The sequence below is a fragment of the Ictalurus punctatus genome, chromosome 1 (genome assembly GCF_001660625.3).
Source record: "Ictalurus punctatus breed USDA103 chromosome 1, Coco_2.0, whole genome shotgun sequence".
Classification (NCBI taxonomy): domain Eukaryota; kingdom Metazoa; phylum Chordata; class Actinopteri; order Siluriformes; family Ictaluridae; genus Ictalurus; species Ictalurus punctatus.
The window spans coordinates 37,635,573-37,660,504 of NC_030416.2; the positions used below are offsets into that span (position 1 = coordinate 37,635,573).

Genomic DNA, 24,932 nt, shown 5'->3' on the forward strand with positions numbered 1-24,932 from the left:
GGCCAAAGCAATAGATTTGTATTTGTATTAAAATGAGGTCTCTGTAGTACATAGCTTTCTGAACAAAATTTCAGTATTTAGTATTTCTGCTAAATTAAATGTATAATTTCTTTCTTTGCTTCTATTTTCTCATTTGTAAGTCGCTTTGGATAAAAGCGTCTGCTAAATGAATACATTTAATGCAATTTCTTGAATAATGACAAATAAATCAGTCCAAAATATTTTGTCAGATTTATTCAAAGAACGCCTCCAACAAAACAGTTTTTGTGATGCAGAGTTTTAAAGTTACACAGTAGGAAGAAAATGGAAGAGAGGATAAATCAGTAATCTGGTGAAATCTAAGATTGAGCTAATATGCATTTTTGTTTCAGAAACAGAGGATTTCTCTAAGAATACATTTTATATCTTAATCACAGACACTGATTCATCAGGAATGATAGTCACATTAGATAGTCTATTAGACATGGAAATCAAAGGAGAGAAATTCATTTGCAGGTGTCAGAGACTTTTTTAGAGTATTCCTGGTACGTGTACCTCTCAACAACATTCCCATGGATTTTGTACTTCAGAAAATCCCAGTTGAGCACGTTCCCACTCGGAGCATTGTATTGTTTCGCATACAGCTGCTCAATCTGACATTCCCTCAGAACACTATCAAACATGTGTACATCTGTAATTTCACCCACAAAGCTCTGATGTACGTCAAATTTACCCAAAAATGAATCAGGATCCTGTCCGATAATTATAGCTCCATTTGGATGTACATTATGGCCATGCCTGTAGATGGTCAGCATGCTGCGGCGTCCGTCCACCCAAAATGCGGTGTTTCCAGTGCTCGAATCCCAGGTGACACACAGATGAGTGGGTAAAGCTGACAGCACCGGGAGAGTAAAGAATGCACCATCTTTACTGCTTCTCAAGTATAGAGAAAGTCTTCCATTTTTTTCTCTCCACACATTGAGCTCGTCAGCCCCTTGAGTGCGATAAGCGAACAGGATGATCTCTCGCTTGTACCAGATTTGAGTAGCAACGCGCATACAGAGTGTGAAGGCCTGCAAATTCAGAGGTTTCATTGGTGTGAGTTGCACATAGGCAGAGCTTGACTCTTCAGGGAAGACAAACACCTTACCTACTGGGAAAAATAACACAGAATAGTACAGTTGTGTCCAAAAACCTCATGTGCACTTCTATTAACTGTTTTTATTCATGTGCTAGCCATAATGAACACAATGACTGCGTTTACATGGACAACAATAATCCACTCTTTATCTAATTAAGACCATAATTTGATTAAGAAACTACCATGTAAACAGCAACCTTAATCTAATTAAGGTCATAATCTAATTAAGCTCTAATCGAATTAAGACAGGTGGATTACTCCTGTTTTAATCGTATTATGGACGTGCATTACAGACATGTAAACACCTTAATCACATTATGAACGTCGTGTGAGCATTTTCACAGCATTTTGCGACAGGACACGATCACACACGGCAGTTTTACGCTTTACGGCGAACAAGTGAGTTCGGCTGTGTCCCAAACTGCATACTTGCCTACTATAGGCCTGTAGTGGGGAAAAATACATGTATCTCCGCTACTATACAGTAGGTAAGTATGCGATTTGAGACGCAGCCCACGGCTTCAAGCAGTCGTCTATTTGCACGTATAGCACGACTAATAATTAACCGCACTTGAAGCGTTCGTAAAAAAATTTAATAAAAACACCCAAAACTGTATACGGTACCATAACGAGGACGAACTGTATGTTGATACGGGAAATTCTGGAGGGACGTCTGACGGCGTGGCGCGGTGACGTAATGACGCAGGCTGTTAATCTAATTATGATCAATAACATGTAAAATGGGAACATGACAGGAGTATTCTAAAAGCGACTCATGTAAACACCTTAATCACATTATTACCTTACTTAGATTAAGGTCAATAATTAGATTATTGCTGTCCATGTAAACGTAGTCATTCAGACATACTGTAGATTTAATGAATAAAACAGTGGTGAAGGTGATGAGGGAAAACTCCCAGAGATGAAGGAACTTTGAGAGGAATCAGATTCAAAAGGGAACCCATCCTTTTATGGGAGATGGATAGTGAGACTATAAATCATTACAGTATAAAGGTGTAGAAGAGTAAAGACAAACAGTACTCAGTGTGTTGAAAGGATGTTCAATATGAACATATGGGATCATATTTGGGAACACAGTAAGGATCTAAAATTGCCATTGAATACATCAATATTCAGACCGCAGACATTACTACAGAATTGAGCGCTATTCAGAAGTTACGGGAGCATTACGAAAGGGCGTAAAATTCCTCTAAAGCAGGTGCGTCTCATTTAAATGCCATTCTGACCTTGTACTTAAGTTATTTTTTTTAAACACTTAAAGTTGAAGTCAGAAAACTCTATGGATGTTTTATAATAACTCCTAATTAAGTATTGATCACTTCGACATTAATTCCCAATAGCTAAGCCTTAGCTTCCTCCTGGAGATCTACTACCTAATATACCTTAACCTATTCCAATTCATCAGTGTCGAAAATGTAAAGGTCTAATAAATATTAGTTACTATTTACTTTTATTTTGCAAGTGCTCACAAAACTACAAAATAGGAAGTGATGTTTAATTGAACCGATCGGACTGTTGTAATCAACACATGCAGACCATGTTCTTATTTTTGCAGCAAAACCCAGCAGCCTTCAGTATGTTGTTGTTTTTTTAATCTGAAAAGTGTTTCTTACATAATACGCTGCTTTATTTACTAAAATATAAACATTTTTCTGTAACATTTAATTTTGTGCTGGGAAACTAATGCTAGGAAAGAAATGTTTTTGAACTGACTTGAAAATGTAGTACTCATAGAATAAAAATCTATAACATAGTTTGTACTTAAACAAAATCGGGTGCCTAAGACTTTTGCACAGTACTGTATCATCATAAAACTTGATAAATGGGTTTATATATGGAATCTTTATTGTTCTATCACATTTGGTAAGAACTGGTCATTGGTGAAGCTATTTGGGAAGAATGCTTGGACCCCACAGATTGCTGCTTGTGGCTGTACTTCTTCTTCTTCTTCTCCTCCTTCTCCTTCTTCTCCTTCCGCTTCTTATTATTATTATTGTTCTTAATAATAATAATAATAACAACAATAATAATAATAACAATGTTGTTGTTAATAATAATAACAACAACAATAATAATAATAATAATAATAATAATAATAATTAAAGCAGTGCCTTGTGGATAAAATATCATTTTAACTTTTAAAATTTGAATTTGATTAACAAAATGTGGTTTTATGCAGTTTAATTGAAGTAGTACCATGTATTATCTACACCAGTATTTCTGTAAAGCTGATTTGTGATAACACATATTGTTAAAAGCACTATACCAATAAAACATTTTACTCAGTTGATTTAAATTATATGAAGTCTGAGGTCATTAACAAAACACCAACAGCAAATAGTCACAGTAACGTAAACATTTTAGTCACATAAATGTAAACATTTTCCTAAAGGATTCTTAATTTGATTTGACATAAAATGTTGATAGAAACTTACAGTCAGTGGCTGAGGCCAGAACCAGAAGAAGCAACAACACCACAGTCACCTTCATCTTCATCTTACTGCAATTGTTTATTATTTAATAGGAAGTTACATAGTTAAATTATTAGAAATAATCATAACAGTTATATATAAGAGTTATACTGTATATCTTAATGAAATTATGGTACCACAGAAATATTACTGCAGACATTTTAATTTGATTACAAAACACATATTTTGCAGATGATTATAATATAAACGGCACATTTTATGAAAACTTACTTTTTTGAATACTTCTTTTGAAAGAAAAATGCAGCTTTTGCTTAGAATGACTTGCACTTGTACATCACAGTGGATTTATAAAGAAACGTGTGGGAGGAGGTTGGGCATATCCAACCCAGTCTCACAGAAAAAAATGTTTGCATGATTTTTTTCCATGCGATGAATTAACATTCTGTCTCCCTGTTTTAAAAAAAAAAAATATATATATATATATATATATATATATATATATAAATATATAAATATATATATATATATTTATTTATTTATTTTTATTTTTTTAAACGATAGTACATCTATCTGTCACAGCTCGGTCCGATCAGAACTCAAATTCCCAAGATGCAATACTCACTTCTCAGGCACGCATGCGCTCACCATCCCCGGAGTTCTGATCAGACACACCTGGCACCAATCACACACACACACACACACTAGTACTTAGGGAAGACATCCACCCAGAATCTACGCGAAGTATACGCTCAGTAAATTAGTTTGCTGCGTTACCAAGCTCTTCTAGTTCGTTGTTTCTTATAATCCTCAACCCTCGCTTCTCGTCTCGACTACGCTATCTGGATATCCCCATTTGTATTGTTTGCCCGATCGCTTGACCCTTGCTGACTCTACGACTACGCTTCCGGAACTTCCCGACTCTACTCTGTTCACTCGCCTCCCGCGCCTGCTTCCGTACCGTCTCAAGGTTCGTGACAGAATACTTCGACTATTAATGGAGGCAGCGGGAAATCGCTGGCCGAACGCCATCGAGGGACATGGCCGGATGCTTAGCGAACATGATCAACGTCTCGCCTACCTAACTGAGCAGGTAGCTCGGTTAAATCAAGCTGCGCAGCCTGCTACGGTGCCGACCCCACGCTTCCCTCCCACTCCAGCGCCGGAGAAGTATGATGGAGATCCTGCACGCTGCCGGGGTTTTTTACTCCAGTGCTCCCTGTTCTTTTCCATGTACCCAGACATGACGGAGAGTCAGAAGATCATCCACTTCATGGAACTTTTAACCGGGAAAGCTCTCCTCTGGGCTACCGCGGAATGGGAACAAGAAGGGAACCGTATCAGCACGTTTGAGCAGCTGACATCACGCTTCCGCACGGTATTCGATCACTCTCCAGATGGCCGGGAGACTGGGGAGGACTTAATGTCCATGGCGCAGGGATCACGGAGTGTGGCGGATTACGCCCTCGAATTTCGCACTGTCGCCGCCCGGAGCAGATGGAATCAACCCGCTCTAAAGGCCATGTTTCGCCGGGGATTAAATGCTGACATCTTAACAGAGCTGGCGTGCCGCGATGACCTTTTGACCCTCGACTCACTCATCAGCGTAGCTATCCGCCTGGATCGTCTACTACGTAGCCGCCGCCCCGGACGCGGTGAGGCGGAAGCACTGACACTTGAGCACTCTAGTGAACCCATGCAGCTGGGACAGACTCGGGTGAGCACGCAGGAATGAGAACGACGGCGCCGTGAACACCTTGTTTCTACTGTGGTGAGAGGGGCCACTTCATGCCACAATGCCCTCTCAAACAGGGCTCTACCCGAGGGGAAGCCAAAACTGCCAGACCACTTCAGGCAGGGGTGAGTTCCGAACCCATTACCCAGCACTCTGTTCAGTCTGCCTTCGTATTGCCCGTTATAGTGGGTTACTCAAGGGTTTCTTGTGTTTTAGAAGCACTGATCGACTCGGGAGCGGCGGGGAATTTCATTAGCCAAGAGACCGTACACCAATATAATATCCCCGTTCGTCCTCTCTGCACCCCCCACAGTGTCCAAGCCATTGATGGGGCCCCCATAGGAGAGGGCATAATCACCCACTGCACCGAACCTGTTAACCTCCGAACCAGCGCCCTTCATCAGGAGAAGATCACGTTCCATGTCATAGTGACGGCTCGACACCCAGTGGTTCTCGGTCTCCCTTGGCTCGAACATCACAATCCCCAAATTTCATGGAACCAAAGGGAAATCACGCGCTGGTCAGCTCACTGCATTTCTCACTGTCTTCAAGTCCCGGTGATCTCCGTAGCATCCACCTCCACTGAAAGCCCAGATAAGGCAGATAACGTTCAGATCCCCAGTGTTTACCACGACCTCATAGAGGTATTCAGTAGGAAGAAGGCGAGCGGACTACCTCCCCACCGTGATTACGACTGCACTATTGATTTGCTCCCAGGCACTACACCACCACGAGGGAGGGTCTACCCGTTAATGATCACTGAGCAAAAGGCCATGGAAGAGTACATTCAGGAGGCGTTGCACCAAGGGTATATACGACCATCCACTTCTCCAGCATCCGCGGGATTTTTCTTCGTGGAGAAGAAGGGAGGAGGTTTACGACCGTGCATCGACTACCGAGGACTAAACCAATGTTGCGTCAAGTACCGCTACCCACTCCCTCTAGTACCAGCCGCTCTGGAACAATTACGCACGGCCACCATTTTCACGAAACTGGACTTGCGCAGTGCATACAACCTGGTCCGGATCCGAGAGGGAGATGAATGGAAGACTGGGTTCAGCACAACTTCAGGCCACTACGAGTATCAGGTCATGCCGTATGGGCTTTCTAACACCCCCTCGGTCTTCCAATGTTTAATTAACAATGTGTTACGTGACATGCTGGGACGCCATGTGATCGCCTACATCGACGACATACTGATATACTCTGACTCCCGGGAAGAACATGTTCACCAGGTTCGCCAAGTGCTACAGCGACTGCTCCGTCACCAGCTATATGTGAAAGCAGAGAAGTGTGAATTCCATAAAACCACCATCACGTTTCTGGGCTACGTCATCAGCCCCGAGGGAATCTCCATGGACCAAGAAAAGGTCCAGGCGGTAGTAAGCTGGCCCACACCCACGACCATCAAGGAACTACAGAGGTTTCTGGGGTTTGCAAACTTCTACAGGAGATTTATCAGGAATTTCAGTGCCGTCACCAACCCCCTCATATCCCTACTAAAGGGGAGACCCAAACGTCTGGCATGGAATTCCACTGCCCAATCCGCCTTCGACAAGCTCAAGAAGGCCTTCACCACTGCACCCCTCATCAAACATCCAGACCCATCCAGACCATTTATAGTGGAGGTGGACGCATCAAAAACCGGGGTAGGAGCCATTCTGTCCCAACGATTTGGAGAAAAGCCAAAACTTCACCCGGTGGCCTTCCTCTCGCAAAAGCTTTCCCCAGCCGAGAGAAACTACAATGTGGGGAATCGGGAACTCTTGGCAGTTAAGTTAGCGCTGGAAGAGTGGAGACACTGGTTAGAGGGGGCTACACATCCATTTGTCATCTTCACGGACCATAAGAACCTGGAGTACCTTCGCACTGCAAAGCGACTCACACCCCGCCAGGCCCGATGGGCCCTACTCTTCACTAGATTTCAATTCACGTTATCCTACAGACCCGGGTCCAAGAACACAAAGGCGGATGCTCTGTCTCGTCTTGATCAGACAGAACGGGTCAACGAGCAGGAGGAGTACATCATTCGTCCTTCATGTGTTATCAGTGCACTAGAGTGGGAGCTGGACGCGGAACTAGAGCAGATGCCCCAGTCCCAAGTACCTGTAAAGTGTCCTCCTGACAAACTCTTCGTACCTGAAGAGTACCGCCAAGAACTCATCATCTGGGCACACACGGTAGTCAGTACGGGACATCCTGGAACACAACGCACACAACATCTCCTGGAAGAGAAGTACTGGTGGCCCAATATGATAGGAGACATACACAAGGTGGTGAAATCCTGTTCATTGTGCGCACAGAGTAAAGTACCTCGGACCCTCCCCGCCGGGAGGCTCAAGCCCTTACCTATCCCCGAACGCCCATGGTCACACGTATCTGAAGATTTCGTAACAGACCTGCCTAGATCCCAAGGAGATACCACAATTCTAGTCGCAGTGGACCGGTTCTCCAAGTCCGTACGCTTCATTCCCTTACCCGCTCTCCCCACTGCAATCAGGACAGCTGAACTTCTATTCCAGCATGTGTTCAGGTATTACGGCATTCCGGAGGTGATTGTCAGTGACAGGGGCCCGCAGTTTACCTCCAGAGTGTGGTCCAGCTTCATGACGAAGATGGGAGTGACGGTGAATCTCACCTCCGGTTATCACCCCCAAGCCAATGGGCAAGCTGAACGAGTCAATCAGGAACTGGGACGATTCCTCCGCACCTTTTGTGCCAACAACCCAGAGGATTGGAGCAAGTTCTTGCCATGGGCCGAGTACGCCCAGAACTCACTACGCCATTCGGCTACCAATCTCACCCCCTTCCAGTGCGTGCTCGGTTACCAACCCCCTCTGTTCCCGTGGAACGCAACCCCCACCGCAGCTCCGGCCGTTGACCACTGGTTCAAACATAGTGAGCGTGTCTGGGCTGACACCCATCGACGCCTGAAGGAGACGACAGACACGTACAAACACAAAGCAGATCGCTGCCACAAAGAACACCCTAACTACCAACCAGGTGATCGGGTATGGTTGTCCACAAAGGACTTGAGACAAGCTCACGGCTGTAAAAAACTAGCGCCACGATATACTGGACCATTCAAGAACCTCAAGCGGGTCAATGAAGTCACCTACCGTCTGGAACTGCCACGACACAGCCGCATCTCCCCTTCATTCCACGTATACCGTCTCAAACCTGTTGTTAACAGTCCTCTAGCCACCGAAGTACCAGCTGAAACTCCTCCGAACCCTCTGGAGATTGATGGACAACCGGCTTACCGCGTCAAGAACATCATCAAATCTAGACGCAGGAGGGGCAAGCTGGAGTATTTGGTCGAGTGGGAAGGTTACGGACCTGAGGAACAGTGCCGGGTTCCCAAGCAGGATATACTGGATCCACAGCTCACCAAGGACTTTCATGTCACTCATCCTCATCTCCCAGGCCCACGACCCCGGGGGAGGCCAAGAAAGAACTCAGCTCCCGGAGTGAGCCCTTTGGGGGGGTTCTGTCACAGCTCGGTCCGATCAGAACTCAAATTCCCAAGATGCAATACTCACTTCTCAGGCACGCATGCGCTCACCATCCCCGGAGTTCTGATCAGACACACCTGGCACCAATCACACACACACACACACTAGTACTTAGGGAAGACATCCACCCAGAATCTACGCGAAGTATACGCTCAGTAAATTAGTTTGCTGCGTTACCAAGCTCTTCTAGTTCGTTGTTTCTTATAATCCTCGACCCTCGCTTCTCGTCTCGACTACGCTATCTGGATATTCCCATTTGTATTGTTTGCCCGATCGCTTGACCCTTGCTTACTCTACGACTACGCTTCCGGAACTTCCCAACTCTACTCTGTTCACTCGCCTCCCGCGCCTGCTTCCGTACCGTCTCAAGGTTCGTGACACTATCAAAGTCTTTGACCATTTGACATGCTGTGAAATCAACAAAACTCACTGGGCTTGGTAACGTCAATGATGTCAAATCACAGATAAAGTTATCCCTTGCATCCTAAAATTTTATATTAAATTTAATATGAAATCAGATTCCAAGTGATGGGAAATCCTTCCCGTTATGTTTATAGAACATATAAGCTAATATTATATTTATATTTCCATTCTATCCTAGATAGAACCTAGATTTTGAAATGTGTGTGTGTGTGTGTGTGTGGGATGTTTAATGGCTCATATGCCCATACAGCATGCCTGGGGCAGAGAGGGTTAAGGGCTTTGTTCAGGGGCCCAACAGTGGCAGCTAGGTGATGGTGGGGCTTGAACCCCCAACATACTGATCAGTAACCCAGAGTTAATCTTCAGGCTAACAGACTCACTCTTTTTCCTGCATACATAACGCTTATCATTGTGGCCAAACAGTTAATTTTTTTGTTTTATATGACTCTTTATTTTTTAAATGTATTTTTTGTTTTATTTGAAAAGGGTGATGATCACCTGCAAACTTAAGTTTGGACTTTTTTGTTCTGGTCTTTGAGTAGAGGCTTCATCCTTGCAAGACCATGATGCTGTAGGTGAGAGGCCCAGGTAACAGTCTTGAACAGGCACAGTTAGAGAGCAGCACAAAAGAGGAAGGATATTTTTTATCTTGTTCATTTCCCCAGCTCAGTAAGGATAAGTAAATTGCTTACTCAGAGGGTGTGGAGGAAGCATGACAGACAAACGTTCATCCAGTAAACGAATATAAAACTCAGATGAACAAAGTTATGGACCAAGGATGTCACTTCTGGACCAAGGATGTCCAGTCTGGACCCAAACAAAATAAAAAAGCCAATAGATTAATGGTTGTCTACATTTACTTTTATGGCATTTGAGACCCTTTTCCAGAGTGACTTACATTTATTTCATTTTATACAACTGAATAATTGAGGGCCTTGCCAGGGCCCAGCAGTGTAAGGCTTGCAGTGCTGGTATTTGAACTCATCACCTTCCAATGTCTTCAACACAGAACTACCACTGCTCCTAAACTTATTTTGTATATTCGTTAACTATTTTATAAACCTCTGCCCATCTTTACCTCTGAGAGACTCCGCCTCTCTAATATAATCTTTTAACACCCGATCATGTTACTGTCCTGTTCCCAATTAACCTCCAGCTGTTTCTTTTTAATAACACTTACTTTTCCAGCCTTTTGTTGCCCTGTCCCAACTTTTTTGAGATGTCTTGTGGCCATCAAATTCAAAATTACCTTATTTTTTTCTTAAAACAGTACATTTCCTCAGTTTAAACATTTGAAATGTTTTCTATTTGTGAATAAAATATGGGTTTGTGAGATTTGCAAATCATTGCATTGTTTTTATTGACATTTTTACCCAGCGTCCTTTTTTGGAATTGTGGTTGTACAATATTACATCGCTGTTGCCGTCTTCTGACTGTGGAAATAAGAACATCTAATCATAAGCTCATAGTAAGTTTATTAAATTGTACTTTCACTAGACAGTCATATCTGATGTATCTGTTTGTTATTCACCATGATTCATCGTTATGGGGAAACCTACCCCAGGAGCACAGGGTCGCTGTGTCATTATTTAGCCAGTCATGGTCTAAAAAGAGAAATGGACAACAATAATCTACAAAGGCTTCAAATGCAGCACTGAGTACCAACAATATTCCATTAACTAACTTACAACAGGGTTGAAAGTTATTTACTTTTAGGTAGCAGAATATGAATGTGTCAGTAATTATTAATGGATTATTATGTGTTGCACTTTATAATATTTTATACTTTATAATGTTAACAACACATATAGACATTGAAGTTGTAATTGGAAGTATAGGAATTGGTATATAAGGGAAGTAAATCTCCAGGCGGAAGGTAATCATTAGCTATTGGAAATGAATGTGGATGTGATCAGTACTTATTCAGTAGTTACTTTTTAAAAGCCGTAGTTCCTTGGATTCTCCAAAGCAAAGAACCATTCAGCTGTGCCTGGTTATATTTTGAGCTAATTTGCATAAAATATCACTTCTAGTTTTACAACTGGGCCTTTCTTCACAAAATTGGTGTGAAATTACTCAGCAGAGTCTGAAGCTCAATAAATATCAGAAATGTTGAGATTTGTAAACAATATGGCCACCACAAGCCAATAAATCCTAGTGGTTCAGAGCTTGGTTTACTCAAATAGCTGTAACTCTGGACTGGTTGCATGGATTTGCACAAAACCTTCAGTACAAGGTTTGGAGTGAAGTGCTTCTATCTATCTATCTGTCTATCTATCTATCTATCTATCTATCTATCTATCTGTCTATCTATCTATCTATCTATCCATCCATCCATCCATCCATCTATCCATCTATCTATCTATCTTCTTTCCTTTTAGCTACCTATTAGATATTACTCTATTACACACTCACATATATCATGATGGTTTACCTACATAAAATAACCCCCGTGATCTCTCTCACATTAAAAACACAAATCTCATAAATACCTCTGATCTGCTGTCCACTGCAACCCTTCTGCCCCGTTATCCCTACCTCAAAACACGCACACACACACACACACACACACACACACACACACACACACACACACACACACACACAACACCCACAGTCCCTGAAACAACACAGAACAAAAAAACCTCAGGTATAAGCTTGACTGTGTTACATTAGTTCATTCCACTGACGTCTCACTCCTCAGCAATGCCATGACCTTTTATCCTCTGTTGCGAACTGTGGTTCTTTGTTTATTTGACCAGTGTGTTTCAGATATACACCACCATGCTCACATACAAAACAACCCAATAAAATAACACCAACAAGTAACCTATCGCACACAGCAATACTCACATAGACCATGCATCAATAGTACACCACTGATAAACCCAACAAGAGATCTCCCAAAACATGTCATTGATCAAATTCCTGACAGGCAGAAATAAAAAAGTACTACAGCATCTGACCACACTAAACGCAGATATATGCTTACTCGAAGAAACACAAGTTACAAATTACACACCCCACAATTCAACCACATTTTCGCTGCTCACTGCTTTACCAAACAAAGAGGTGTAGCAATTTTAACAAACAAAAAAACTCTCATTCACACGCAGTGCCACTATCACCGACCCTGAAGGCAGATACATCATAAACATCTCTATCAACAACAGCCTGATAACAATAGCAAACATATATGGACCAAATACAGACAACCCCTTGATCTTCTGCCCTCTTCACACATCTCACAAACGTCCCGGATTCCCCATCATAATCGATGGCGACTTTAACCCAGTCATCAACCCAGAATTATATAAAACCACTAGTACACATAAAACACAGAACTGTTAGTACACACTACACAGAACTGGCAGAGCACACAAACAATAAGGCAATACATGTCTGTCTCTGGACTTGGCGATTGTTTGCGACTACAACACCCAAACACCAAGGAACACACATATTACTCCTCAGCTCACCACACATACACACACACACACACACACGCACACACACACACACACACACACACACACACACACACACACACACACACTCGGATTGAATTCTTTCTCACCAGCAATACCATATTATATATCAGTCTATTACAATTCACTCTATTACAATCGTTCTGGACACAGAAGACATCAATAACTTTCTAAATAATATCAAACTACCAAAATTAACTGAAGAACAAGAGATTTCCTTCGATAAACTGATAGAACCAGATGAGATCTTCAACACCCTTAACAGCATGCCTAATAATAAAGCACCAGGGGGAACACTTTAGAATACAGATCCGTCATTAATGATTAATCACACAGGAAGAAATGAATAATGCAATATTAACATTCTAGTAACTGCTATTAACTAGAAACTCTGATTCACGAATATGTAAACAAGAGCACACAGAGGAATGCGGTAGTTCAGCATTTGCTAATCAATAACTACTTTCTTTCATGCCCTCTGGAGAACTACTAAGAAAATATATACAGAATTAATGAGAAGCCGCTACTGTTACTGTACATAATCAGTAGGTAATAGCAGACTTATGATTTGGTTAAGCTGTTTGTGAGGGTTCGAGGCAGTCAAGGCACAAGGGACACAGTTTCCCGAAAATGAGTTTAATGAATCAGAATATATATTAACAAATAAATCTATCCATCCATCCTCTATACCGCTTATCCTTTTCAGGGTCACGGGGAACCTGGAGCCTATCCCAGGGAGAATCGGGCACGGGGGGGGGACAAAACATTTCAAAGTATGACATTAAAGACAAGGCCAGCTGAATAATTGAAATAAAGATAGAAATAAATATATAATATAATAGAAAGAAAGAAAGATGTAATTATGAATAAGGAAGTAAAGAAAACGAGCACAAAACATCCCACTTTCCCCCACAGTCAACCTGCCTCTTGGTATTGGCAAGCAGAACTAAAAATAGCAGTGAATGCGAATTTAAATCTAAAAAAAATGTATAACAACAAAATACATATATTAGTATACAAATATGCCTAAGGATTTTGGGAACTAAAAACCTAAAGAAAAATACATACAGTACTGTGCAAAAGTTTTAGGCACCTATTTTTTTTTTAGTACAAACTTTGTTACAGATTTTTATTTGATGACTTCGACATATCGAGTCAGAACAAACACATTTTAGATTCCCAAACATTAGTTTTCCAGCACAAAATTAAATGTTACAGAAAAATGTTCATCAGTAAAGAAAGCGGCATTCTGCAAGATGCTCAATAAAATTACAGCTCATTTCCTTATAAAACTGCACTAACTCTACCTGAGACTATTATTTTTATTTTTATTTTTTGTCACACTAAATATTGACTTTGTGTCATTTACTACTGTTTACTGCTCTTTACTGTATTTCAGTATTTTGAAGGCATCTACAGCATTTCTTTGCATATGCCTAAAACTTTTGCACAGTACTGTATGTACAGTATGTATGTAAGTATTAAAAAAAAAAATTTTTTTTAATTAATTAAAGTTAAATTTCATTAAACTTAAATTTAAATTTTAAAAATATTTTTTTAAAGTATTTTTTTTAAAATTAAAAAAAAAAAAACACCTAATTTTTACATTAGTTTTTTTTTTCACATAAACATCACAGGTGTATGTCGTATCAGCAAGTTTTTTGTTTGTTTGTTTTTTACAGTTTTGTTGCCTGACTCAGGAATGGGAATTTGGCTGGCTGCTCGGTTCACAGGACACACATAATATTAAGTAGTTTTGATAAGTGGTTGTTCATGCTCGACTGTTGAGTTTGTGTCCTCTTTATTTTAACGTGGCCTTTGTTAAAAATATTATTATCAGAATAATGTTCTGATCTCTATTCAAGTCACGTACAGATCCAGTATATATTCAGGTAAGGTACTAATTTCTTCCTCTTCTTCCACCTGAAGGTTTCTTCTTCCAGCCGGTGTTCATGCACTGTAAAAGAATTCAATAAAACAAAGTCTGAGTCACAATAAAGTTTACATTTTCCACTAGTTTGTAGACATTTGTATTTTTGGGTGTTACAAAGCCTATCTAAATAAGATATTTTACTTAAAGTTTAAAGTTTCTTGTTGCAGCGGTCTCTGTACTTCACCCTATCTAGTTCCTATCAAACCCTGGTAGAGTGGAGTTAGTAACAGTTAGTACTGCACATGAAGTGCAAATCTTTTTTAGCCCTCATTTGAGCAGGCTAAACCGACCCGTCTGCTAGCTGCACTGACTCATCACCTAGTTCCACAATATTAAGACTGTGTCTGTTCTCCGAGCTAAACAGAAACGCAGATAGATAAATACATCACACTCGTCTAAATGGCAGAGGCGGAGGTCTCACAGTTATTTATAATGATAATCTAGTCGTCACACCTGGACATGAATTCGAAGCGTTTGAAGTTCTTTATACTAAAATAACACATTGTGGCAACAAAAATAAACCAAAATAAACATTTGAGAAGCGTTATGTTTGGAGAAAGGAAAACACTGCATTCCAGCATAAGAACTTTATCCCATCTGTGAAACATGGTGGTGGTAGTGTCATGGTTTGGGCCTGTTTTGCTGCATCTGGACCAGGATGACTTGCAGACATTGATGGCTGAATTCTGAATGATACCAGCGATTTCTAAAGGAAAATATCAGGACATCCGTCCATGAACAGAATCTGAAGAGAAAGTGGGTCATGCAGCAAGACAACGATCCTGACGTGCCGCATCAAGAACTGGCCGACCGATGAGATTCGCGTTTTTGTTCACATGCACGGAGCCAACGAAGTTACATAAAAGTACGACTTGATGGCGCTCAAGTACAAAACTGTCTTACAGACGAAGACGAAGCCGAAAAAGAAGAAGAATCCCACCATTTTACTGAGAGTACGTACATGACCCGAAATAAAATACTCACTGCTAATAAATCCTTCTGCCTACACACACAAACAAGGTGTCTTTGGAAAACACCAGATTCAAAATTGCACACTAAATTATATATAAGTAAAGTGTATTTATTATGTTGTGACTATGTTTTGACGACACTGAAATGTAAGCATATTGTAAATGATCCATTTAATTCTTTCAGTGTTATTTTCTACACTAAATAGCATCTTTTGTTTCTTTGTAAATGATTATCCGCTGATTGATCCATTGTATTTATTTTATCCTGGTATATATATATATATATATATATATATATATATATATATATATATATATATATATATATATATATATATATATATATATGTGTGTGTGTGTGTATGTGTGTGTGTGTATAAGTATTCTTCACCTCTTATTCAAATATCTAAGCGCCCCATTATTGAGTAGTCATATTATCATATTGACCAGAAAAAAGACTATTCATAGTCACCAATTCATCAATTTGCAGGAACATAAATTTTTTTGTTTACAACAATAGTTGCCTTATACCCACCCCCTCCCTGCTCCAAAAATTAGATTCAAAAATAAAATTATCTTGGTCTTCCTGTAAGTATGTGAATGCTATTGCTGTGACTTTGATATAATTAAAATCATTACTTATTTAAAAAGAGTATACTGTTTAAAATGGGAACTTTAAGTATTTGTTGCAGCGTAAATCAGCAAATATCTTACATTTCCCAAAAGTGCTTTCCAGAGTTCACAAAAAGTGTGTGAACGGCTTAAAGACGTAAATACCGGCTCTCTTCTTCTTCTCAGTGATGAGCAGGTGTCAGAAACAGAAAGTTGTGCAGCGCCACCTTGTGTAACGGTGTATTACTGCTTTTCAAAAAGCGCCATCTACTGTCAGGGAGTGAATTTGCACTTTTATTCAGCGCATGGCCCGCGTTTAACGCCCGGGTGTGAACACAAAAAAACCTGTGGCGAAAAAAGTCCTGGTGCGAACAGGACCTTATTCATCACACAGCCTCGCTATGAGCCATGGGACAAACATCAGTCTATCTAGTCTATCTCACATCTAGTGATGTGAGAAAATTGTCCTTCAGAGAAAATGAGTAATAAATAGAGATACACAGAAAAAAAAGTATTTTCTGTTGACTCACCAGGTCTACTGTCTGTTTCTACACTGAATGGGTTACTCATCAACAGAGTGCTCTTTCTCTTCTTCATCAGGATGTTCTCTCTTTTGCTTCTTGGAACTTTTCATGAATGAACTTCTTTCCTGTTTTTCATTTTCTCTATCTGCAGAATTAAGATGTCTCAGGTCATGTTGTGCAAGATTTTTTTCTTTCTCTTCCAAACGAATCTCCTTTCCCTCCAGGCGCTGTTCTCTCTCATCCACACGACTCTCTCTTCTATCTATACGCATTTCCCTCTTTTCCAGTTGAACCTCTCTTCCATCCAGACACTTTCCTCTCTCTTGCAAACTATTCTCTCTCCCCAACAGATGCTTTAAACGTTCATCTAAAGAAACTTCTTTTTCTTCCAGATGTTTTGTTCTCTCTTGCAAACTATTCTCTCTCCCCAACAGATGCTTTAAGCTTTCTTCTAAAGAAATGTCTTTTTCTTCCAGATGTTTTGTTCTCTCTTGCAAGCGAGTCTCTCTTCCCTCTAGATATTTTGATCTTTTCCCCAAATTAATCTCTCTTACAAACAGTTGTTTTTCTTTCTCTTCAAATTGAACTTCTTTTCCATCCAGATGCTTTTCTTTCTCTTGCAAATGAATCCCTCTTTGCTGTAGATGCTTTTCTTTTTCTGCTAAATTCATTTCTTTTCCATCCAGATGCTTTTCTTTTTCTTCAAACTGAACTTCTTTTCCATCCAGATGCTTTCCTTTCTCTTGCAAAGTAATTTCTTTTTGTTGTAGATGCTTTTCTTTTTCTGCTAAATTCATTTCTTTTTCATTCAGATGCTTTTCTCTCTCTTCCAGATGAATTTCTATTCTATTCTGATGAGTTTCTCTCTTTTCTACAGCAATCTCTCTTGCTTCCAGATTCTTTTCTTTCTTTTCATAACTAACTTTCATATGCAGATGTTTTTCTTTCTTTTCCTTCTTATTTTTCTTGATTTTGCACGTTTGCTTTGTTGTATCCTCTATGGTCTGTGAGGGATTGTTCCCAGTAGCTGTGCCCATTTCTAAAAACAAAATAGACGATATAAGAGAACCAAAGATCAATAAAAATAATAACTCAATACGAGTATTCCATTGTGCTTTAAAATAAAAAAAATATATGTATATTTGATTTACCTTTTACTGGGCGATAATCATATGTTTCTGGTGTGTCAGGAGAACTTAGACCTAGATATAGTAAAACAGAGACGGTATCATATAAAATACATATAAAACAGAATATTCTGCATTCATTATAAGGAAACTTGTTTAACTCTCTGAGCAGCACAATGGCCACCAGCATTAAACCCAACACAGGAATAATTGTGGGACTCACATTTACTAATCAGTCTTCATGCTGATGTACTGTGCAAATGTAGAATATGGCCTGATAGACCACTGCTGCGTGCACTGTTGCTCACCAGGCCCTTCTCCTTGTCCTGCCTTAGTCATTGGCCCTGCTCCTTACTTGGTTTTAGGTACTGCTCATTGCCTTTGCCTCAATATTAAGCACTGCTTTTTGTTCTGTCTTAGCTTTGGGTCCTGCTCCTTCCCCTTCCTGAGTTTAGCCCTGATCGGGTCCTGCTCAATGCCTGTCTCTCTGTAAGACTCAGTTCTTTACTATATCTCACTCTCAGGTCCTGATCCTAATCTGTCTTTGCTAATACTGTTATAAAGTCCAACATCATTCAGAGTGTGAAAATGTTTTCACGTACATGCAGTCCAGTCCAAATGTCTAAGACCACACTGGAAATCTGGGATTTTTTTTCCATCAGAAGTGAACAGTTTTTTTTATTATTTATTTATTTATTTATTTATTTATTTATTTATTTAAAACAATGAAAGGAAATATTCAAAGTCTGGAATTTTTAATATTCAACATTCTGCATTAGTTTTAGGTTACTATTTAAATTTAAGCAAATTTGTGATACAATGTTAGCTATTGTGATACTGACTGTGTGGTTAGATTTCCTTATAATCTTGTTCCTACTACTAATAGAGCAGTGGCAGTGTTGGCTCGGTGGTTGAAGGTTCTGGGTTACTGATCAGAAGTTCAGGAGTTCAAGCCCCTGCACTGCAAGCTACCACTGTTGGACCCTTGAGCAAGGCCCTTAACCCTCAGATGCTCAGATGTATAAAATATAGAAATGTAAGTCGCTCTGGATAAGAACATCAGCCAAATGACGTAAATGTAAATGTAGTTTATCCGGTTTCCTGATCACCTGGCTTACCTGTGAGTTTGCTCAGTGTTTGTCTCGTTTCCATTGAACTGCTCTACCTGCATTTACATTTGTCTCAACCTCCATTGTATAACACAATGGACAGTGAGGGGAAAGAAGTATTTGATCCCCTGCTGATTTTGTACGTTTGCCCACTGACAAAGAAATGATCAGTCTATAATTTTAATGGTAGTTGTATTTGAACAGTGAGAGACAGAATAACAACAAAAAATCCAGAAAAACGCATGTCAAAACTGTTATGAATTGATTTGCATTTTAATGAGGGAAATAAGTATTTGACCCCCTCTCAATCGGAAAGATTTCTGGCTCCCAGGTGTCTCTTATACAGGTAACGAGCTGAGATTAGGAGCACACTCTTAAAGGGAGTTCTCCTAATCTCAGTTTGTTACCTGTATAAAAGACACCTGTCCACAGAAGCAATCAGTCAATCAGATTCCAAACTCTCCACCATGGCCAAGACCAAAGAGCTCTCCAAGGATGTCAGGGACAAGATTGTAGACCTATACAAGTCTGGAATGTTCAACAAACCATTGCCAAGCATCTTGGTGAGAAGGGGACAACAGTTGGTGCGATTATTCGCAAATGGAAGAAACACAAAAGAACTGTCAATCTCCCTTGGCCTGGGGCTCCACGCAAGATCTCACCTTGTGGAGTTGCAACGATCATGAGAACAGTGAGGAATCAGCCCAGAACTACACGGGAGGATCTTGTCAATGATCTCAAGGCAGCTGGGACCATAGTCACCAAGAAAACAATTGGTAACACACTACGCCGTGAAGGACTGAAATCCTGCAGCGCCCGCAAGGTCCCCCTGCTCAGGAAAGCACATATACATGCCCGCTGAAGTTCGCCAATGAACATCTGAATGATTCAGAGGACAACTGGGTGAAAGTGTTGAGGTCAGATGAGACCAAAATGGAGCTCTTTGGCATCAACTCAACTCGCCGTGTTTGGAGGAGGAGGAATGCTGCCTATGACCCCTGGAACACCATCCTCACTGTCAAACATGGAGGTGGAAACATTATGCTTTGGGGGGGGTTTTCTGCTAAGGGGACAGGACAACTTCACCGCATCAAAGGGACGATGGACGGGGCCATGTACCGTCAAATCTTGGGTGAAAACCTCCTTCCCTCAGCCAGGGCATTGAAAATGGGTCGTGGATGGGTATTCCAGCGTGACGATGACCCAAAACACACGGTCAAGGCAACAAAGGAGTGGCTCAAGAAGAAGCACATTAAGGTCCTGGAGTGGCCTAGCCAGTCTCCAGACCTAAATCCCATAGAAAATCTGTGGAGAGAGCTGAAGGTTCGAGTTGCCAAACGTCAGCCTCGAAACCTTAATGATTTGGAGAAGATCTGCAAAGAGGAATGGGACAAAATCCCTCCTGAGATGTGCGCAAACCTGGTGGCCAACTACAAGAAACGTCTGACCTCTGTGATTGCCAACAAGGGTTTTGCCACCAAGTACTAAGTCATGTTTTGCAGAGGGGTCAAATACTTATTTCCCTCATTAAAATGCAAATCAATTTATAACATTTTTGACATACGTTTTTCTGTTGTTTTTTTTTGTTGTTATTCTGTCTCTCACTGTTCAAATAAATCTACCATTAAAATTATAGACTGATCATTTCTTTGTCAGTGGGCAAACGTACAAAATCAGCAGGGGATCAACTACTTTTTTCCCTCACTGTACATAATTTAATGTTAAAGAGTTTAATTGTAAAATGTTTATTTAAAAAAAGAAAGAAAACAATATTGAATGGGTATCAATATCCGAAAAGAAAAGTCATGTCGTGTTGTTTCTATTTATAATCAATGAGCGCCGTGTTAACTTCAGAAACTCAACAAATCAAATATATACAGATATGAGCAACAACAAGGGTTCACAGAAACTTACTTACAAACATCTGATGAGTCATCAGCCATTTCTTAATGAAAACACAGTCTTCAGGTGTATTACACCTCACACTGCTGAGAGCTGCTCGTGTACGTTTCCTCCCCTTAGTTTCATTTTCTCCAAAATGTGTTTAAATGCAGAGGGCGAGGTTTCAGAAGACAAAGCAAATGTAAAACCATGAGGCGTAACCCTGTGAAATCATGGACTCATTACAGTAATTAAACACATTGTTCACTGTTATGGTATGTTTCACTTAATTAATGATACTTTTTACGTATAATTATATCATACTACTCTACTGTAGTAAATTTTTATAAAGAGTACTTTAGTCTAATTTATTTCTATAATATAAACTTTATATAATTAATGTATTCACTGCATTTATTCACATATTTATTCACATATGACAGTAGAAGTCATATTTAATTTAATCAATATTCAAAAACAATAATAATAAAAGACAGTATGTGCAGGTTTGTATTTTTTTCTCCTAAAAGGTTTCTATTTGTTTTTTACTTGAATTTTGTTGGTTGCTGTTTCACTTTAAAGGTGGAAAAAAATCTGACATGATTTATCTTACATTTTTTTACATCAGATAAACCTGCAATTTTAACAGGGGTGTGTAAACTTTTTATATCCACTTGACCGTTTTTAAGTGAGCTGGGGTTCACTTCAGCAAATTTAGATAGTTTATACTATAATTGTTCACAGATGCATTGTTAGAGAACATTTTTTGGATTAATTGTTGTAACAAACTTTAAACTTTTCACCAGACGCGTTATTTCTTATTACTTTAATTATTTTTTTAATCATTCATTTAACTTTTACTCAACTGAATTATTACTAGAGTAGCCCCTTGTTTGTTTCTTCCTTGTTTACTTAACCTTTGGCCTTGAAGTAACATGATGCGGCCTCAGAAACTGTTCTCTCGATAATAAACTGAACAATAAATCCCAGAACTCAGTAACGCTGCCCACTCTCCAATAGAAATATAACTGTTCCTTCTTCCTACATTTTTCTTTCATAATTTTTTTATATAAAAATGCTGTATATTGTGATTGTGATAGACTATCAGTACTATTTCTACCAGTTTGTGAAAACACAATCTTTCCCTCTGCATTGTGTTCCTATAAAGGACACCAGACCACACCTTCCCAAATTACTGGGGATTTATTTATTCTCCTGTAGACAGAATGGAAGTAGTACATGTGCAGTATGGATTCTCTCTCGCACACACATCCTGCTGTGAGAATGAGACTTAGCCCATTTTTACTAATCAATCTAAAAACAAATTATCCTCATTTTGACCCTAATCTTAACTAATCAGAACTGTACACACCCGTTTCTTCAGGAGTTCTAAAAAATCTGCACTGGTGAGAATGTGAATTAGCATCACATTACATTAATAATCAAATATACCACATATCTCCCCAACCTTCTCCTCTAGTTCCTGTTTCATTCTCTCTATCTCTCCATCTTTATTTTCTAGTTCCTCTTTCAGTTGCTCTATCTCTTCATCTTTCTCTTCTATTTCTTCTTGCAGTTGCTCTATCTCTTCATCTTTCTTTTCTATTTCTTCTCGCAGTTCGTTTATTGTTTCATCTTTCTCTTCCAGTTCTTGTCTTTGTTCTTCTAAATCATTATCTCTGTTTTCCAGCTTCTGTCTCTTTCTGTCAATATTTTCCTCTTTATTTTCTAGTTTCTCTTTCAGTTGCTCTATCTCTCCATCTTTCTCTTCTATTTCTTCTCACAGTTGCTCTATCTCTCCTTGTAGTTCTTGTTTCATCCTCTCAATCTTTTCCTTTTTCTTTTCCAGTTTCAGTCTTTTACGCTCAATCTCCTCTTCTCGTTGTTCGAGCTCTTGTTTTACTATTTCTAAAATGTTTTCAGTTTCCTCGTGTAGTTTTTCTCTCAAGGTGTCCAGCACGGTGTCCATTTTTCAGTAAGAATCCACACTGAGTGAACGTCCTCCTCTGTAACTATTCAGAAAAATCAGAGTCAGTAAAAAATACACAGTTAGAAGAATTAAAGACTATTTTACATTATGGACGTAATGACTCACCTGATAAAACACTACACTGAGTTTTAAGAATTAATTTAAATGTTACTGGATGTTCGAAACGGACGTGTAATTAAACAAATGAACAAATGAGACAAATTGTACTTTTACTTATCGAGGGAAATGATCCTATATTACATCTCTGTGAGTGGAAAGTATGTGAACGTCTAGGATTAGCAGTTCATTTGAAGATGACTTTAGAGTCAGGTGTTTTCGAACAATGGGATGATGATCAGGTGTGAGTGAGTGAGCATCCTGTTTTATTTAAAGAACATGGGTCTATCAGAGTCTGATCTTAACAATACATGTTGTGGAAGTACATACAAAGCACGAACTAAGGAGATTTCTGAGGACCTCGGGAAAAGAGTTGCTGGAAAAGGTTACAAAACCGTCTCTAAAGAGTTTGGACTCCACCAATCCACAGTCAGATAGACTGTGTATGAACAGAGGAAATTCAAGGCCATTGTTCCCCTCCCCAGGAGTGGCGACCAACAAAGATCACTCCAAGAGCAAGGCTTGTACTAGTCAACAATGCTGTGCATGGCAAGGCTGCAAGGAGAAAGTCACTGCTCTCCAAAAAGAACATTGCTGCCCTTCTGCAGTTTGCTAAAGATCACGTGAACAGGCCAGAAGACTATTGGGGAAAAAATTTGATGGATGAGACCAAAATAGAACTTTTTGGTTTAAATGAGAAGCGAAGGAAAACACTGCATTCCAGCATAAGAACCTTCTCCCAGCTGTGAAACATGGTGGTGGTAGTGTCATGGTTTGGACCAGTTTTGCTGCATCTGGACCAGGACGACTTTCCATCATTGATGGAACAATGAATTTTGAACGATACCAGCAAACTCTAAAGGAAAATGTCAGGACATCTATCCATGAACTGACTCTGAAGAGAAAGTGATTCATGCAGCAAGACAACAACCCTAAACACACGAGTCGTTCTACTAAAGAACAGTTAAAGAAGAATAAAGGTACTGTTTTGGAATGGCCAAGTCAAAGTCCTGACCTTAATCCAGTAGAAATGTTGTGGAAGAACCTGAAGCGAGCAGTTCATGTGAGGAAACCCACCAACACCCCAGAGTTGAAGCTGTTCTGTACTGAGGAACAGGATAAAACTCCTCCAAGCCGATGTGCAGGACTGATCTAAACAAACTGGTAGTTTGCAGGGATTCATGACATAAATTTAAAGGGTGAATCCATATGCAAGGTGCTAGCTCTTTGTAGGACAGGTTTATCTGCAAGGACTCACTAGAGAACTTGTGAAGCCAGAGTATGAAGTGAAAGCAAAAGTGTTTATGCAAATCACAGGAGCAGAAGTATTTAAATATTCAGCAGCCAAAAAGAACAATCCTGTTGCTGAGATTTATACAAAATTCAGTAAAAATAGATCTGGATAACTGAGTAGATCTATGATCTGTGTGACTGAGTGACTATTTTGTTCATTAACAGTGACAGATGAAGTCATTTGACCAAGAGAAAATTAATACTACCCTGGAATCATGGGATCATGACAGGCACAGCTAAATCAACATTTCCAGCTCAGTTCTCCATTTTGATGATGCATGATGGACTCTAATCAAATCACATTACAGTAAGGTCATATCGCAAACGTAAGATCCTGAAAAAAAAACATATTTTAAGTTTTAATGCATTTGGTAATATAGTTTATAAACAATATTTCTTTACAACCTCTCATAACAACTTCGCTCAACAGGACTAAACATCTTCAACTGATGGTAAATTGGCTGTCCAGGCAAAATGTATCTACATAAGTAAGACAGGGCTGAGAGGCACGACCGTGTGTGTGTGTGTGTGAGAGAGAGAGAGAGAGAGAGAGAGAGAGAGAGAGAGAGAGAGAGAGAGAGAGAAAGAATGAATGAATTCAGTACTCTAAGCACTGCAGTCTGGCCTTTTTAAATTCCTACCTGCATGTCTGCGCATGCTTGGTG

At 39.9% G+C, this 24,932-nt stretch overlaps 2 protein-coding genes and 2 long non-coding RNA genes across 7 annotated transcripts; all 4 read right to left on the reverse strand.

Moving 5' to 3' along the window:
- Positions 1 to 219: 219 nt before the first annotated feature.
- LOC128634261 (pentraxin fusion protein) lies at positions 220 to 3,999 on the reverse strand. 2 transcript variants are annotated; one of them, XM_053684559.1, is made up of 3 exons: positions 3,844 to 3,999; positions 3,577 to 3,641; positions 220 to 1,129 (listed from the first exon to the last, which is right to left on the reverse strand). In XM_053684559.1, exons 2-3 carry the CDS (start codon positions 3,635 to 3,637, stop codon positions 486 to 488), a joined length of 705 nt encoding a protein of 234 aa, XP_053540534.1. In that variant the 5' UTR covers positions 3,638 to 3,641; positions 3,844 to 3,999; the 3' UTR covers positions 220 to 485. The 2 variants fall into 2 exon arrangements, with proteins under 2 accessions (XP_053540534.1, XP_053540530.1); XM_053684555.1 differs by having other exon boundaries at positions 220 to 1,132; positions 3,844 to 3,990.
- Positions 4,000 to 9,800: 5,801 nt separating this feature from the next.
- On the reverse strand, positions 9,801 to 12,982 carry LOC128634264 (uncharacterized). The gene is made up of 3 exons (XR_008397594.1): positions 11,736 to 12,982; positions 10,775 to 10,847; positions 9,801 to 10,676 (listed from the first exon to the last, which is right to left on the reverse strand). It is a non-coding gene; the product is annotated as an uncharacterized LOC128634264 (long non-coding RNA).
- Positions 12,983 to 13,351: 369 nt separating this feature from the next.
- Positions 13,352 to 19,147, reverse strand: LOC128634259 (golgin subfamily A member 6-like protein 22). Of its 3 annotated transcripts, none has more exons than XM_053684546.1 (4): positions 19,017 to 19,147; positions 17,923 to 17,973; positions 16,778 to 17,810; positions 13,352 to 14,688 (listed from the first exon to the last, which is right to left on the reverse strand). In XM_053684546.1, the coding sequence occupies exons 1-3, from the start codon at positions 19,048 to 19,050 to the stop codon at positions 16,810 to 16,812; spliced, it is 1,086 nt and encodes a 361-aa protein (XP_053540521.1). In that variant the 5' UTR covers positions 19,051 to 19,147; the 3' UTR covers positions 13,352 to 14,688; positions 16,778 to 16,809. The 3 variants fall into 3 exon arrangements, with proteins under 3 accessions (XP_053540521.1, XP_053540526.1, XP_053540516.1); XM_053684551.1 differs by lacking the exon at positions 19,017 to 19,147 and adding an exon at positions 18,122 to 18,570; XM_053684541.1 differs by lacking the exon at positions 19,017 to 19,147 and having other exon boundaries at positions 17,923 to 18,570.
- Positions 19,148 to 22,072: 2,925 nt separating this feature from the next.
- On the reverse strand, positions 22,073 to 23,981 carry LOC108262030 (uncharacterized). Its single transcript, XR_001811749.3, has 2 exons — positions 22,984 to 23,981; positions 22,073 to 22,900 (listed from the first exon to the last, which is right to left on the reverse strand). It is a non-coding gene; the product is annotated as an uncharacterized LOC108262030 (long non-coding RNA).
- Between the last annotated feature and the right edge of the window lie 951 nt (positions 23,982 to 24,932).

Bases quoted from the DNA above. Each gene is read 5' to 3' on its own strand.
- LOC128634261 (XM_053684555.1), bottom strand. From the start codon at position 3,637: ATGAAGATGAAGGTGACTGTGGTGTTGTTGCTTCTTCTGGTTCTGGCC. The intron at 1,133-3,576 runs GTAAGTTTCTAT...TATTTTTCCCAG, and splicing joins TCTGGCCTCAGCCACTGACT to TAGGTAAGGTGTTTGTCTTC.
- LOC128634259 (XM_053684541.1), bottom strand. From the start codon at position 18,088: ATGCTGGTGGCCATTGTGCTGCTCAGAGAGTTAAACAAGTTTCCTTAT. The intron at 17,811-17,922 runs GTAAATCAAATA...TTTTGTTTTTAG, and splicing joins TGATTATCGCCCAGTAAAAG to AAATGGGCACAGCTACTGGG.